Here is a 16663-nt window from a genome sequence, read left to right as displayed (position 1 = left end):
GACATACACGGAAAAATTATATAAATTTTTTATTAAATGATATTTTTATCAAAAATATTTATTCTTATCCTATCTAATATACAATACATTAGTATTATCTCATATAATATCATACCAAATGCTACATAATATTAAAATTTAATTATACTTGTACAATCAGATCTTATACTAGTATATCTTATATTATCAAATCTTATCATGTATACCAAACATACCTGCGTTTGAATTAAACGGATTGCAAACAAATAATGGGACGAAAACAACTTACTCAGCTTAGAGTTAACTGAGGGAAAAAAATTTATATATTAAGAAAACGATTTTACTATACCAAAAAAAAAAAAATATTAAGAAACAACCCTGGTGGTATAAAGCTTCCCCTATGAGCAGGATGCGAAAAGGGTATATATAATTATAAACAGTCACATCTAGTGTTTGCAAGAGGTTAATTGCATTAATCGAATCTATTACCTTTGCAACAACAGCAATGGCTCCTTTCAATTTTAACATGCAGCCCATTTAAAAAACTAAAATATATTGGCCTAACATCTATAAGGGCTTCCATGAAATAAATTATATAATTTGCAACAACAAAAATTTGATACATGACAACCTGGATAAGTTACAGCTTTCCAACAACTCTACAATGACTCTTCCTGCTCTGCATTCTGCGAAAGAGGCTACAATACATATATACAAATCTAGCAGATTATGACCATAACCTGTGCAGATTCTGCTGAACTCTCCGGAGATACTTTTTTGCATGTACAGAAAGATAGAATAAAAACCTCCTCTCCTAAATAAAGACAAAGACACGACCCACACCAAAAAGCGGTCTATTTAACATTCAATGAGTGAAATAAGTAACAATAATACTCACAGTCGAAGCACAATTAAAAAGGCCTGCTAAATAGACAGAAGTATACCAGCGCCTTCATTTCTTGGTAATTTTTGTTCATCTTGGCCGCCAAAAGCTTGAGCCTGAAACATAATTATCTTAAACCTTCACTACTTTCAAGTATTATCCCAGAATTCAAAGGAAAGAAGCAAATCAAAACATAAAATTTATCTCATGATAGATGAAAAATGTTATCGGAGTGGGTACTTACCTCTGTTTGCTACTGGAATTGCATCTTCAAAGGGTGGTCTAAAAGGCATGGAGTCCCTGTAATTCATTGAATGGGAAGGGAATCTCCACCCATGACCTGGTAATCTAGTTGATTCACTTGGATGACAAGCATAAGGGGCAGGCATACCTTTGTCATGATGCTGAGGACCTTGAAGCAGAAATCCCAAGAAAGATATATATTAATACATGAAAATACACAACCAAAGCAAACCAAGGCATGCAACCCCACCACCACCACCCATACATACACACACACACACAAAATAATAAATAAATGACATGCATCATCAGCTATGACAATCTTACCAGAATAAGGTGCAGGAACACTCCATCTCTCTTGGTAATCATATGGAGGAGGTTTTAATCTCTCGTGATTGTTATAGAAGTTCTCTCTCTTCATGTTCAGGGCAAAGTGGTCTCTATTGGAGTATGAAGGGGGAGGTGGAACCTCCATCAGAGGCTTCACATGATGTTCCCCATGAACAAAAGAGAACTGATTGGATGCAACACGGTGAGGTGGCCGTAATGAGTAACCTTTATTATGCATAGTAACACCATCAGAATTCCGGAAATTTTCTGGTGGTTGTACAGGGAAACTGTTGAAAGAGCAAGTAGAATCTGGTTTCGGCATGTTTCTACATTCTGTGACTCGAAACTGCACTGCATCATTCATAGGTTGGCTATTTCTTGGCGCAGCCAAGGGCTGAACCATAGAATGGAGTGTGTTGTCCTTGACTGTCTGCAAATATGAGCCCAAGCCCGAATAGAAAGGAAGAAGTTTGTAACATGAGTTGTCACTTGCTACCACTGACTCCATTGAATGTAAAATCCCCAAGTAAAAGTTGTGAAACATACCTGTAAATCTGTAAACACTTTTGAATCAACTACAGCGTGATATCGATCAGAGGTGGCTGACTTGAGGTGCAATGTAGGAGGTGGGGGTGGAGGTAGAGGAGGAGGTGGGGGTGGGGAAGATGGTGGCACATCATGTAGTAAAGGAGCAGTAAAGGATAGAGGAAGATTCTTCTCAAACTCTCTGGCATTTCCTCCTCCAACATTACAAATCGAATTCAATTCAACATCAAAAGAGGGAGCTACATCTTCCATTTCAAGCTCACCATCGACATCTTCCAACATGTGTCTATGTTTTTCGGTTGCATGAGTAGTTTCTTGCACTTCATGTGTTTCAGAATCATGCTCAGGTGTGACAGCCTCAAAGTTCCCTCCATCAGAATCACTCCCTTCATCTTCAAGCATTCGGGGCATGCAAAATCCAGGCAGCTGAAAACTTGAATTGCTACAAGACCAAATGCAACTTAAGTAAACTCACTCGCAGACGTATGACAGAGAACAATGCAGTCAAACTTTTTATACCAACAAATTCAAACCTTCCATATTCGTCAACAAGCATACCCTCCATTTCTCTAACAGGGTCATCTAAAGCCCTTTCTGTTCTTAATGAACGTCGTGAGAAGACACCAGCAGAAGGCAAACTGCTATATGAGTCCAGTTCCCGGATGTGATGGCGAATAATCGGTTCTGGTAGGATTCTTCTCTCCAACCACAGCCTTAAAACCTACATAATTGAGAGCAAAGTGTTAGAGATGTAACATTAAATAATCCATGTGCCTTCACCTAACACCTCAAGCTTTTAATATAGTTGGTGCATGACATGGTATCATGCATTGTCCACATTTTAAGCCCAAACCATTCAATGTCTTTGCAGTTTAAACTTTTCAGAGAATTGGTTCATGACAGAAAGGTTAACAAGAATAACGACGCAAAAAAAAAAAAAACGAAAAAAGAAAAGATGTAAGAAAAGACTAAAGAGCAAATATGTTTTAACTTCAGTAAAGAGAAAACTTCATCAACTTGCCTTAAGACACAGCCTTCGATTTTCTTGTGCAGTATTACCAGCAGGAGCAGCAGCAGACAATAGGCGTGGCAGGACTGCTTGCATAGAAGATAGATATACTCCACCAACATCTCCTGGAAAATTAGATATATTTTCAACATCAATAGATACTAATTGAATATAATCTGATATGTTTTCGAGATCAACAGAAACACATGCTTATATTCTCTTTTCTTTTTGTCAGCAAGATTCAAGAAACACCAAGTGATAAACAATTACCTTTCAAACCTCGCGAACATTGAGCAATAGAATCAATAAGAAAAAACAGATCCACCCTCCGATGCAGGCTTGACAGAGTTTCCAGATTGTGGACAAGAATTTCCACCACCTAGAATACACCCCCACAGCACAACCCCCCAAAAAATGCATATATCATCAAAAAAAGACATGATAAGCTTTGATAAGGAAGGTGCAACAATTTTGTATAGGAAATAACTGCAAAGTAAATGAAATGGGCCACAAGGGTCTAGAAGATTTAAATTAAAACATACATGTGCAAACTACATAGTTATACTCAGACAAATAAATTAAATCAAGTTCCTCTGTGAGACTGGGATGCCAAAAGTTTTCAACCTGATTTATACATATGATGCACTCTTTTATTCCCACTTCTACAAGAACAATAAAAGCTACATGATTGATCTTAGTGGATTTCTCTACACCTGAAGAGGCACCATCTATACAGGTGTAAACTGGAAAGAGAAAATCTGGCACAATTTTTTTTAAAATCTTATTATAGAACTGAATGTAAGCTGATTTTAAAGTGTAATATATATAACAACATCACCTTTATCCCAAACTAGTTGAAGTCAGTAATATAACTTTAAAGTGTAACAAAAATAATAATTTGCACGTGAGTTCAACAAAAGCAGAAGTAATTATTAGTAGCCATTTGATCCTTTCTGCTTAATTTCTAATGATAAGTTTGCCCCCTCTCTCTTTAGTTATGGTAAAAACAAATATTCAGCATTTCCAGAAAGTTGACAAAAATGTAAACTCCCTCCCAAAAATAAAAAAATGGGGGATTCTTTTTTCAATATAGTATAGATGAGATCAGTTTGTTTTAATTCTCAAATAGTACACAGAACTACAAAAGTGATAAAACCTTTTGAGAAGTGTGCTCTCACAAACCAAAAGAACAAGTTTCAGCATGTATAATGTCTCATTATTTTCCAGACCATATAACTTTGATTATGTGAATTTGACGTTAACCATTTACCAGGAATAATCATCGACCTATACTTGTGAGTTTATAATGATTTCCCAAGAACTTAACCCTCTAACCTCTCCTATACAGACACGGACAAACACATGCCCTCTATTTTACTTAAATGCCCAAATGAAGAGCAAGCTGACTAATGACCAAGAAAAAATCTAATAAGCAAAGAATAAAAAAGGCTGGCCCAAAAGAAATGGCAGCTTAATCTCAATACAAGCATGGAATTTATTCTTTTAAAAAACCATAGTATTCTAAGGTCTCAACAACAGGCATGATACAATCTTCAAGATCCAAACTGGACTACTGAACTTGCCTCTAAATTGTCGATCACAAAAACTGTAAAAAATCAATTCAATTCAAAGGCTTAAACGGTCAAGTGAAGACAGATGGCTAGTTTTTATATTTTATATTATATTTCTAACATGCCCCTAAGCTCGTTCAGCTTGAAGGGTAGATAATGAATAGACTCACCTATCCATACTAAGAAATTCCACAATTCCACAATTCCACAATATAAAATATTTATTAGAAGAATGGGGACGACAAGGATTGAACTCTAGACCACATGGTCATAAAGGCTCCAATACCATATAAAGCAACCCATTCTACCCGAAAGCTTAAATTGTTAGGTGAAGACAGATGAATAGTTTTTATATTTATATTATATTTCTAACAAAAACCAAATGTTCCCTCCAAAAGAAATCCAAATTCTACCTAGACACTATAGTTAATATCACACAAACTGACAAAAGTTTCCAAATTCTAAATTATAATGCATGTCATCCTGAAGAACAAGGGCAAATGAGACATCAAACTTGTTCCCATGCTCAATACTCATACCAGTAACCCATCATTCCATCATAGTTGAAGCCCCATTAAGTTTTTTCTGTATAAAACATAGGTCTGTTTGATTGTGTTTTGGTTTTGGTCTAAACACAGTTTTTTGGTTTTCAGAACAAAAAAAAAAACCCGTTTGATAAGGCCTGTTTTGTAAAAAAAAATAAAAAAATGTAACTTTTGTTTTTTTAGAATCAAATTTAGAGAACATGTTTGAGTTGTTTTTATTTTGTGTTTTGACTTTTAACTTTCAAAACAAAAAAAACACAGAAAACACTTGTTTACATAACTATTCTACAAAACAGTTTTAAGAACAAAAAAACCAAAACACAATCAAACAGACCTATGTTTTATACAGAAAAAACTAAATTTTTTTTCCCATTTACCTCACTGAGATTCTGCAATTTCCTTTTATTTATTGGTAATAATAAATGCAGATGGCAAATTTAAAATGCATGAGCTCACTCCACTTAATACCATAAGTAGCGACGAAGAAAAGGTGCATCAGGTCATTGATCAATATAAATTTGTAAATCAAAATCAAGAAAGCTAACAAATTTGAAAGACAAAACTATGTGATCTCAAGAAGCATAGATTGGATATATCCCTTGACTATGAAAGCTAGTACAATACTACAATATAATTCCCTAATTTTATTCCACAAATAACATATTGGTCCCAAATTTTTAAAAAGTAAATATATCCTAAACAGATGCATGTGCCAGCTCAAAAGTAATTAAGTATTCACAACTCAATGATTATACATTTTCAACAGAGGTAGGGGGAAGAAAATAAAAATTAAAAAATGACCATCATAATACCTTAGTAGCAATGCCAAACTTCACACAGTCTATAGCTATACGTGTTGCTCGACCAATACTTTCCTTTGTCCTAGTCAATGTCCCAAGCATTGCTTCAAAGTACAACAAAGCAGCATGTCCTGCTTCTGTTGACTTGCCCATAGATCTTGATTGTTGATTTTCCACAGTCCCATCTTTCCATCCATCAATAGGACCGGATAAAGTGTTCTTTTGGTGTACATCAGGGCTACAACTTCCATTTTGAAGGATATTACTACTGTCTGATGTAGAAACATTGCAAACTGATGTATTTGGAGGTGAACCTTGTGGACGGCAAACTCCCCCATCAGTCAAGGATGGGCTTGACAGAATGCCCAAAGTACCCTTCTCACCTGAACAATCATTGGATATTGAAATAGAATTCATATCCTCCTCTAGTCCTTTAATGTTTACCTCTTTCACAACCTCATGCCTGAAAAAGAAAGAATACTTACTAATGAGCTTTCTTGAATACAAAGAAATGCAGCAGATCACGTTCATTGAACAATAGTTCTCTTTTCGTGTAAATTATCTTCAAAATATTGATTTAAATATATGTTTATCCTGTACAATTCCACCAAACTGACCCCCACTAATTGAACAATAAACCCCAATAAAATGTGGGTATAACAGAAGGGGTGATGAATTTAACTAAGAGAGTTATGCCAAATGAGCAAGCAGCCAAGTAGAAACAGAGAAAAGAACAAACTGGACAGGTGGTAACCAACGAATGGAGAGGGGGATGTGGAGTATTCTGGGCACGTGTGGAAATTGATGAGGGAAGACAATAAAGAGTGACATAAAGGAGAGGAAAACTAATAAGGCATGAAAATCTTTTGGATTGTAGTATACCTTAGGGGTCAAATTCTTTCTGAGAGGGCACTATTCTCTTCTCTGTTTCTTTTTTTGTTTTTCCTGTGTAAGGAGGTCAACCTCCATTCCTGTTCTTAGTTTCAGGGCAGTCAGGAGGTCTTTACCTCCATTCCACATTTCTTTTTCTTTTTCCTTAATCAGCGCCTGTAACTATCAGTGTTTAGGTTGGAAAACACAACTACTTTCACCGGTATGGTCCAAATTAGGAAAGCATATGGTCATCCGGTAAAATTCTAAACTGAACAATGTTAATCATAACAAGAGGGGAAGGCAAGAATTTTTTGAAGGCCTAACACTATAACATATTGCACATTAAGATGAGCAATTTTGTGAAACCAAAAATCTAAGCTTTTAGAATAGGCTGAAAACAGCTTCTCTAGAGCTTTTCTCAAGCTGAATTTTTAGTTTCCCAAGACTAACTTCTTTCTTTAAAAAAATGACAAAAAAAAGTACTTTAAAAAAAAAAAAAACTGGCAGTAAAAACAGTTCATTTTTTCTTTATTTTTTCTCTTTTGCTCCTAGTAATTGGGCTGTCAGAAACTAGTAACTGTAGCAAGCAAAAGAATAAGCTTACTTGTCATTAATTTTGCTGCTGTCACCAACTGTTCGCTTCAAGCTTGGAGTATCCTCACAAACAACAACAACATTCTGAGGCATGTTAATAATATTTTGAGGTGACAATTTACCACTTTCATTGGCTCCTGCCACGGGATCAAGAGTTACTCCATCATGGTCTAATGTATCAAATGCATTTGAATGGTTTGCAGGTTTAATATTGTCATCATCATTTGGTTGCAATAATGGACCAGGTGAATCTTGATTGCTTCCAACTTCACAACATTTCACATCAAGATTAGGAGAATTTTTTTCCTGTAACTGAATTTGGGAATCTATTTTAGCAGGCTCACAAAACAAAGAATCACTAAGATCCTTACCAACTTGCTGTCTAGCACCTGGAATGACATCCTTGCCAGTTTCATGTTGTTGGAACTTGGTCAACTGTTTATCCACTTCTGTAGATAAATTATTTTCTGTTGAAATCATTAGATTTGAATGGGTTGAGAAACTATACACCCTGAAATGAGAACAATCAATGCCCCAAGAATCCAACCCTTGCAGTTCTAAATCATTACCCCCTGGATCATTAATGGCCTTACCAGGATATCTCTTGATGGCAGACACACAGCCTTTACCACTTGATGTCATTATAAAGGATGATGAGTCCATGCAATCTTGACCTTCTTCTGCAGCATTTGCAGACATAGCTTCTAAAGCACGGTGGAGGCGTTTAGATGGAGGTAAAGCAGCTTCACCATCCAGAGGGCAGCCAAACATTTGGTCTTTCTTAATTTTACAAATCAGAGACCCATTTTCAGAACATGGAGCTAATAACTTAACAGGACAAATGTCAACCAAAGCTCCATTCAACGTTGATATGTCTCCATCAGCAAGGGTACCATTTTCACAATTTGAGGATGTGATTATCTGTTGTGGTGAGTCAATAATATCTTCCTTACAGCTCTTCTCTTGAACTTGTACAATGCTATTGAGTTCTGCCTCTATGGAAGATGATTTACCCATTCTAACTCTGGCTCGCTTCAACAGAGGCAAGTGTTCATCTCCATCTTGGTCAGAGAATCGCTCTTTTGAATTTGCATACATATTCTGCGAACTTTGACTGCCATTCTGAACACCAGCCTCCTCCTCTTGTCTAATGGTTGGCTTTGCAGCATCATTATTTACCTTCTTCCTGATTAGTTTTCTTTTCTTCTTATTGATGACAGCCTTTATTTCAAGATCAAGGCCCTTGTTTAACTCAACTTCACCTTTGGGGCACTCAATAGTCTCAGGGTGTTCAAGTTTAAAATTAGAATCTATTGTACTTCCTTCATTTAGGCTAATGGCATCAGAGTCGATTGTAACAATTTCAGAAGAACCATTGTCCTCCATGCTAACATTTGAGGTAAATGCAGATGAATCAGTATCATCACAGCCAAAAAGATCAGGTGATATCCTGATACGTTTATTCCTTCTTATAGACACATTTTGAACTGCATCAGCAGATATGTTGCCAGCAATATTGCCACCAGTATTTCCACCATCACTATAAGGTGCAACAGAGTTTTGGACCTGTGATGAGCATCTAGAACTTTGAACTGGTACATTTATGTGTGTTACATAGACCTCCTCCAGGTGTAAGTCTGTAGATCTTTTCAGAGAAGAGGAATTTGCTGGTAAGGGTGATTTTACAGTTGCAGACACAACAGTAATATCAGTAGGTTCCTCCAATGATGCCTCGTTTTTATAAGATTTGTCCCTCAGTGCAACAGCTGAGTCATCCTCAGCTGCACAAACTAGCTCAGGTCTGTCAGTCACAGAATTTGAAGATTTATGCGTCAAAGGAGCATCCAACTGATCCTTTAACCCTAAGTTGGCAGATGGATCAAGTGGCTTTGAGACATTTGCATTAGCAACTTCACCACTAGAGCAAGTTTCATCAACTTGGGTCTCTCTCTTTAATTTTTCATAACTTTCAATAATCTCCTTTACTGCACGAACAAAATCAGCACCCCTTCCTTGACGTTTGACAAGAGACTGTTTCTTCTCTTCAGTAAATGCTTCAATATCGGCAGGATTGCAGAAAGCTCTGCAGAACAAAATACCATTTCAAACAAAGATAACTTGCGAGCTGAATAAATTTCAGACTTGTACATGGGTAAACAACTAAATGCTAAGAGGGAGTTTCGACATTGCTATACAGTTGTAAAAAGTCTTAGGTAAGGCAAATGCAGTTAGCTTGTTAGAGGAATAATATATAAAATATAAAAATCATTAATGTGTCTTTACCAATAAGCTTAAGTTTTTGGATTAAAATGACACTTTACATGGTATCAAAGCCTCACAAGTTCGATTCTCACAGTCCCCATTCTATTACTAAATAATTAAATATTGTGGACTTTCTTAGCACAGGTAGGTTGGCCAGTGCATTACCTACCATTCAAATCCAATGAGCTCTTGTGTGTGGGAGCTTGTTAGATAAATGTAATATAAAAACCATTAATGTGCCTTCACCTAACAGCTTAAACTTTTGTATTGAATTAGCCCTTTACAAGCTTAAAAATAAAACTTATTCAAACCATGCATATTCGTTCAATCAAATCATCCAAACAGGAATAGAAATTCAAAATTCAACACCTCTAGTTAATATCCTTCCTTTCCCTTCAAGTTGGTGTAAATCACTTCCTCCACTTATCAAGTATGAATGTAGTATTCAATCAACATTCAATCACATCACACTTTGTTCAATCATAGCCAATCATGTTGCAATATCTTCTCTGATTTGAAGAGATATTGTCTGCATTTGTTTCATATTTATTTCCTTAATATTATCTGAATATTCTTTCCTTATTTCTATTTATCGACTATCATTAAGTAGAAAACTGTCACCTTAACTGTAGTTATCAATTCTCCTTAATTATAGAAGAATGTCTGTTGTTATAAGAAGTTTGCCCTGAATCAAATATAAGAAAATTATTTCAGAAGAACCTATATCGTTCACATTATGAGAGCTCTTATAGGGGCTCTGGCGCAATTGTCCTTCCTTTTGTCAAAACCCAAGGCCTTCATCACCACCCATTATCACATAACATGTCTCAAATCTTGGAAAATACCTCCCCACCACAGCCCACTCTCTCAGAGCCTTCCAAAACAAATACTCCAACTTCAGAGTTGCGAAATTTGGGAGTTTCTGAATGGCTGGATGGCAAAAATTATTTACAGAAGACAAGATCAAATGCAAAGGCAGAGTTCAAAACTATAGCTCTTGTAATTTGTGAGTTACTGTGGTTAAAGATAATTCTGGATGATTTGGGAATTAAGAGAAGAAAGTCAATGAATTTGTGTTGTGATAACAAGTAAGCAATCAACATTGGACATAATCCGGTTCAGTATGATCATACAAAGCATGTGGAGATTGATAGGGATTTTATAAAAGAGAAGTTAGTATATGGCATATTTAATCTCCTATATATTCGACCAGAAGATCCAATAGCACATGTACATACTAAAGGCCTTCCCACTCAGAAGTTTCAGGAGCTAATTAGCAAGCTGCGACTAAAGAACATTCACTCATCAGCTTGAGGGGGAGTGTTGCGATATCTTGTCTGATTTGAAGACATATAATCTGCATTTGTTTCCTTAATTATCATCTGTATAATCTCTCCTTATTTATATTTGACAACTATCATTAATTAGGTAGAAATCTGTCACCTTTATATGTTCTTCTTCATTATAGGAGAATGTCTGATGTTAATCTCGTTTACATATATATAGATCGTTTGCCCCTCATCAAATGCAAAGGCAGAGTTCAAAACTATAGCTCTTGTAATTTGTGAGTTACTGTGGTTAAAGATAATTCTGGATGATTTGGGAATTAAGAGAAGAAAGTCAATGAATTTGTGTTGTGATAACAAGTAAGCAATCAACATTGGACATAATACGGTTCAGTATGATCATACAAAGCATGTGGAGATTGATAGGGATTTTATAAAAGAGAAGTTAGTATATGGCATATTTAATCTCCTATATATTCGACCAGAAGATCCAATAGCACATGTACATACTAAAGGCCTTCCCACTCAGAAGTTTCAGGAGCTAATTAGCAAGCTGCGACTAAAGAACATTCACTCATCAGCTTGAGGGGGAGTGTTGCGATATCTTGTCTGATTTGTAGACATATAATCTGCATTTGTTTCCTTAATTATCATCTGTATAATCTCTCCTTATTTATATTTGACAACTATCATTAATTAGGTAGAAATCTGTCACCTTTATATGTTCTCCTTCATTATAGGAGAATGTCTGATGTTAATCTCGTTTACATATATATAGATCGTTTGCCCCTCATCAAAAATAGGAAAATTATTCCAGAACATTCATCATCCAAATCTTATTTGATATTTAAAGGGAAAACCCAGTGCACAAAGGCTCCCTGACTCTGCAAGGGTAGGGACTAGGGGTGAGGGTCAATTACATGTAGTCTTAACCCTGCATTTTCGCAAAGAGACTGTTTCTTAAACTCAAACCCGTTACCTTCCGATCACAAAGAAGCAACCTTACCACTGTTTCAAAACTCAACCTCTTATTTATTTAAAATAATTAAAAAAGAACTAGCAATTCCCAAATTACATAAACAATCCTCCACTTCAAAATACAAGACACAATAGGTTATGAGGATCTCAACCAACATATGAATTAAAACCCACTTAATAATCTAGCACTTCAGCTGAAGAAAGCAAAACTAACAATGGAAACATGTCAATATTCTCGTATCAGAGCTGCACAAACACCAAGATGGCTATATTAGTATATTCTCAGTGCATGTTCAACCAGTTTATAACTTCCTGGGACATCAACCAATAATGAATCAGAGAAGTACCAAATTAGTTTTTATAAGCTTAAGAATAGGCAGGGACAGAGGTAGAGGAAGGATGAGGGGGGCCATAGTGAGAAAAAATTATTTGCGGGTGCCATGTTCTAAAAATTATAAAAAAAAAATGTAAAATTCATATTCTTTTTGGGGTATCAAATTGAACTCCACTCTACCCGAGAATAGGACACACAACAAAAGATTAGCTAAATCTATGATCGAACTTGTAGAACAAGCAGGAAAATTGTTACAGACAAAAAGGAGATAAAGAACCAAGCAGAAACCAAAACATTTGGGACATAAGCATTTTGAATCACAAAGCCTGACTTGGGATCCAATATCCAAAGCATTTCTATCCAATAAAAGCACCAAATTTTTTGCAGGATATTGACAATGTTCATTTGGCTAAACTTTGAGATTTCAAACTATAAAGACAATCACTTCTGCAACTAGAATTCCACCAAGGCTAATATTTTCTCCACATATGAAAAATAACCATTCCCCTGCAATGCCACACATGATGGAAAATAGAAGTAAGCTTCCAGGTTATTTTCCTGGATTCCATTCTTTGACACCATGGACAAAGAGGAATCATGTAGGTTTAAGACAATGACGACAATGGTATCAATGAGATAGAAGACAAAATTATTATGTGAATCTCAAGGGACAAGGTTGAATCTTATAGCTGAAATCCTAAATAGAAAACAACAGTGTGATTTTCATTTAATTTCTTTACAGTATAAAACCATGCTTCATGAGAGAACACACAGATCAAACTGGACTAGTTGAAAGATCACCAATGCAGAATTGTACTTATAAGTGGAATACAGAGAGCATGTTAACAGTGCATATTTGATTCCACATTTGAATCAAAAAGGTTTGAGGAATCAAATGTGCCATGAAATTGATGTCAATATGTTTGGCAAATTTGGCACACAAATCGCATTGGGTCCATCAAGACGAAAGCATTAAATTCAGGTGGAAGTCCATCGAGAATCAACTCTATTTGTTCATCTGATGGAACTGGACTTTTGATGGCTCTAAGCTCCTCACACAAGGTTTTGATGTGTCGAAGATACTCCGCCACCGATATGCCACCTTTCTTGGTGGTGCAAAGCTCAAATCTCAGTTGTCGTGCCTTTATGAAAGAGTTTGTGAATCTGCTCCCAGGCTTCACATGCGTGGTGAACTCCAAGTATTGCATTCAATATATCTTCAGAGATTGTGGACAGTAACCACAAAAGGAGCATCTAATCCTGTCGTAGCCATTCAATGTAAGCTGGATTCACGATCTCATCGATTCGGTTCTGCTCAAACTCATACTGTAGAGGGATTTTAGGGTTAACGAGAAAGGGATGAAGTTGGTGGGAAGTAATGACAGGCTCCAATATCTGATTCCATAGGAGATAGTTTCTCTTTGTGAGTTTAACAGACATCTGATGGTTGAAAAGCAATGGAGTCTTGTTCTTTGTCACCATTTCTCGTTTCAATTGCAAGGACTGGGACAATGAGAAAGACATACTTGCGAGATTTGTATCAGGCCCTTAGAGAGAGCTCTGATACCATCAAGAACATAATGGAAAGTAAGGGGAAATGAGGGAAAGAGAAGAGAGAGAAGGTTCTGAACTATTGTATATTTTCATTATCCATCAGATACATGGGTATGCTCTTTATATAGAGTCAGAAGATAAGTGACAGCCACAAGTCAGTTACAACAACTATAATCGCACTTGTAACTAAGTAACAGTAACAGGAGAAGAGATACAGTAAATCAGTAACAGAGTAAAGATAGGTAAAACAGTCAAACTAGGACAGTAAAAGTAAAACTTATTACGTGTTGATAATTACATATGCCTAAGTAATTTTTTTATCAACACTATCCAAAATCAAGTACGCAAAATATGCCAACACTATCCAAAAAAATATTCAATAACTGAGATAAGAACTGCCGGCATTCACTTTTTTTCTCCCTTCTCTGCATACATAAACCAAAAACTAACCACCTAAAATAGACACTAAAATAGACACTAAAATAATCAAACATGTACGGTCGAATCTCATAACAAAAACCATGCCCTAAAGGTAAAACCTCATATAAGCACAAAATTCATAACTACTGTTAGAGAAATATAAAATCATTAATATAGCCTCACCCAACAGCTTGAGCCCCCATTCTATTAATAAAATAATTAAATATTGGGGAGTTTCTTAACACAGGTAGGCTGGAGCTCATGCATCATCCACCCTTCAAGCCCAATGGGCTCTCGTGTTAAGGGACTGTGTTAAAGAAATATAAAATCATTAATATAGCTTCAATTCAACCAACAACTTGAACTTTTAGGTTGAATTGGTTCTTAACAACTACTATCATCAACCCAAAACTACTGAGAAAACCTATCACAGAACAAAAATCTTCTAGATGTGGTTACATTACAACCATAATATATGCAAGCCATTAAGGGCAAGCTAGCTGAAAATAAGCATGTCATCAACAAGCATTATCATCACAAGTGGACTATGATGATCGAAACCATCGAGTTTTACCTTGCTAAAAATACATTGAAAATTTGAAATAGACAATGTACTCTCAAATAATCCAACTGCGCACGCAAAAAGAACGCCACCTTGACCTATGAATACAATAATATTTATAACTTCATAATCAAGGTCTCCTACAAAGAATGGCTTATAGAAGGAAAATTATTTACTAACACCCCAACCTCTAATAACTTTCCAGAAAATACCAAATCATTGACATATCAACGAGAATACCACAATCAAACCTTACTACTAGCATGATATCCCTAGGCCAAACAACATCAGATTAACGATATCATATATCTACTATAACTAGGCTTCAAGTACCCTTGGTTTTGAAAATTTAACATGAACATTTGACTCCTGAAGTTATACAACACACTATTGCCGTAGGCATACTAGCAGCAGTTCAAATAAAGGAGACATGGATTTGAATGCGTACATTTGTTGGGTCCCAAAGAAGTAAACAAGCACTTTCTTCCAATCAGTAGAGTAACCCCACTTCTCTGGCTCACTTACCTGCCCCACCAAAAGAACTTAATCAGCCAACTAAAATCTCCATAACATACAACCGAAAAAAAGAAAAATAAAATTAAAATAAAAAGTGGCCAAAACAAACATATAAGGTATATATATGACCATAGAAAATGCAAGGCACCTAAAATCCCAACATGGTCTCTAGTCCCAGCTCCAAATTATTTAAGCCTATGGTCTCTAATCGCTGTTCCTACTCAAATTTTGGAAGCCTGTAGCCTGTAGGGGCCCCTCCAGTTATGCATTAAATATCTCTATAAGATTATCATTTAATTAAAGCCCACATTCATGTAATAACAAACTATGATAGCGCAAACTTAAGGTAAGGGAAACTGGATAATCAAGGTCAAACCCAACCCAATAACTTTTAATTAAAAAAAAAAAAACAACATCAACAAACCCAATTAATACCAGGAAACCCTTTAGACTAAACCAAATAATATAACATGCAATTAATAGGGTGTTAATCTAGACAGCATAATCAACCCAAAAAACACACAAATTTTAACTAGAAATTAGCAAGCAACTCTTACCGTGGCAGGCCAAGCAGGAAACCCCTTAACTTTCGCAAGCACAAGATCGCCGACCTTCCATTGGCGGCAAGCCGCGGCGGCGGCTTTCCTACCGCCCTTTCTGCGGCTAGGCGCCATGAAAGGAACCCAACGCAGCTAATTCAAATGATAGGGAGCGATTTGTGCTGCTGAATCGAACAGCCAAACTCGCTCAATAATCGGAAACGCTTGGCACGCTACTGATTTAGCTGACAAAATTGCAGGCATTGAAACTCACATAAAAATCAATAAAATAAAATAAAATAAAATAAAATGGAGGAGGCAAGTGGGGAAGAAACCCTAATAGAAGAGGTTGAAGAGTTTTAGAGAAAGTGGAAGAAATGGTTTCACAGAGAAAGACATGAGCAGGGTAGGTGAGGTGGAAGCTGCTTGCGTTGCCTAGGGTGCGCACACAACACAGTATGAAGTCATAGTTGTCATACTCCGTGAACTGGACTAACGTGCGCCCGTGCTTTCCTTAACTCCGGTCACGTGGCTGACGTAAACCTAAATTTCAGCATTATAAAAAAGAGAGGTTAAACTGGCATCGCTGATTTTAACGAGGGAAAAGTTTTTTAAAAAAATAAAAAAAGGAAATGATTGCAAAATGGAAACACTGGCCAAAATATCACTTTTTATCAATTTTTTTACCTAAATATCACGTAAACAGTGTTATTCCTCAATCTGTCACGGAGGCAAGTTCGCTACAGCGAGTAGGGAACTCGGTTTGCTGACGTGTCACATTTCTAATGATTAACAAGTACCAAGTAAAAAAAAAAGATATGAAGTTCGCTACCCCATGT

The 16663-nt window shown here is 36.2% G+C and overlaps 1 protein-coding gene across 2 annotated transcripts; it reads right to left on the bottom strand.

Annotated features, from left to right (window-relative positions):
- Positions 1–437: 437 nt before the first annotated feature.
- On the bottom strand, positions 438–16305 carry LOC133287690 (protein HUA2-LIKE 2-like). Of its 2 annotated transcripts, XM_061485348.1 has the most exons (12): positions 15843–16305; positions 15218–15294; positions 7384–9456; positions 5919–6369; positions 3261–3369; positions 3003–3115; positions 2515–2702; positions 1982–2423; positions 1433–1865; positions 1107–1274; positions 924–978; positions 438–793 (listed from the first exon to the last, which is right to left on the bottom strand). In XM_061485348.1, exons 1-11 carry the CDS (start codon positions 15957–15959, stop codon positions 953–955), a joined length of 4197 nt encoding a protein of 1398 aa, XP_061341332.1. In that variant the 5' UTR covers positions 15960–16305; the 3' UTR covers positions 438–793; positions 924–952. The 2 variants fall into 2 exon arrangements, with proteins under 2 accessions (XP_061341332.1, XP_061341331.1); XM_061485347.1 differs by having other exon boundaries at positions 438–978.
- Positions 16306–16663: the final 358 nt, after the last annotated feature.

This window comes from Gastrolobium bilobum, unplaced genomic scaffold, assembly GCF_033153095.1.
Source record: "Gastrolobium bilobum isolate Gb01-03AN ecotype WA unplaced genomic scaffold, APGP_CSIRO_Gbil_v1 utg2833, whole genome shotgun sequence".
In the NCBI taxonomy this organism is placed as follows: domain Eukaryota; kingdom Viridiplantae; phylum Streptophyta; class Magnoliopsida; order Fabales; family Fabaceae; genus Gastrolobium; species Gastrolobium bilobum.
This window is presented reverse-complemented; position numbering and strand designations above follow the sequence as displayed.

What these genes read in the sequence shown, in the direction of transcription:
- LOC133287690 (XM_061485347.1), bottom strand. Translation starts at nt 15,959, where the DNA reads ATGGCGCCTAGCCGCAGAAAGGGCGGTAGGAAAGCCGCCGCCGCGGCT. An exon ending in TTCCTGCTTGGCCTGCCACG is followed by an intron (nt 15,295 to 15,842) that starts GTAAGAGTTGCT and finishes TTGGTGGGGCAG; the next exon opens with GTAAGTGAGCCAGAGAAGTG. An exon ending in TTCTTTGGGACCCAACAAAT is followed by an intron (nt 9,457 to 15,217) that starts GTACGCATTCAA and finishes TTTGTTCTGCAG; the next exon opens with AGCTTTCTGCAATCCTGCCG.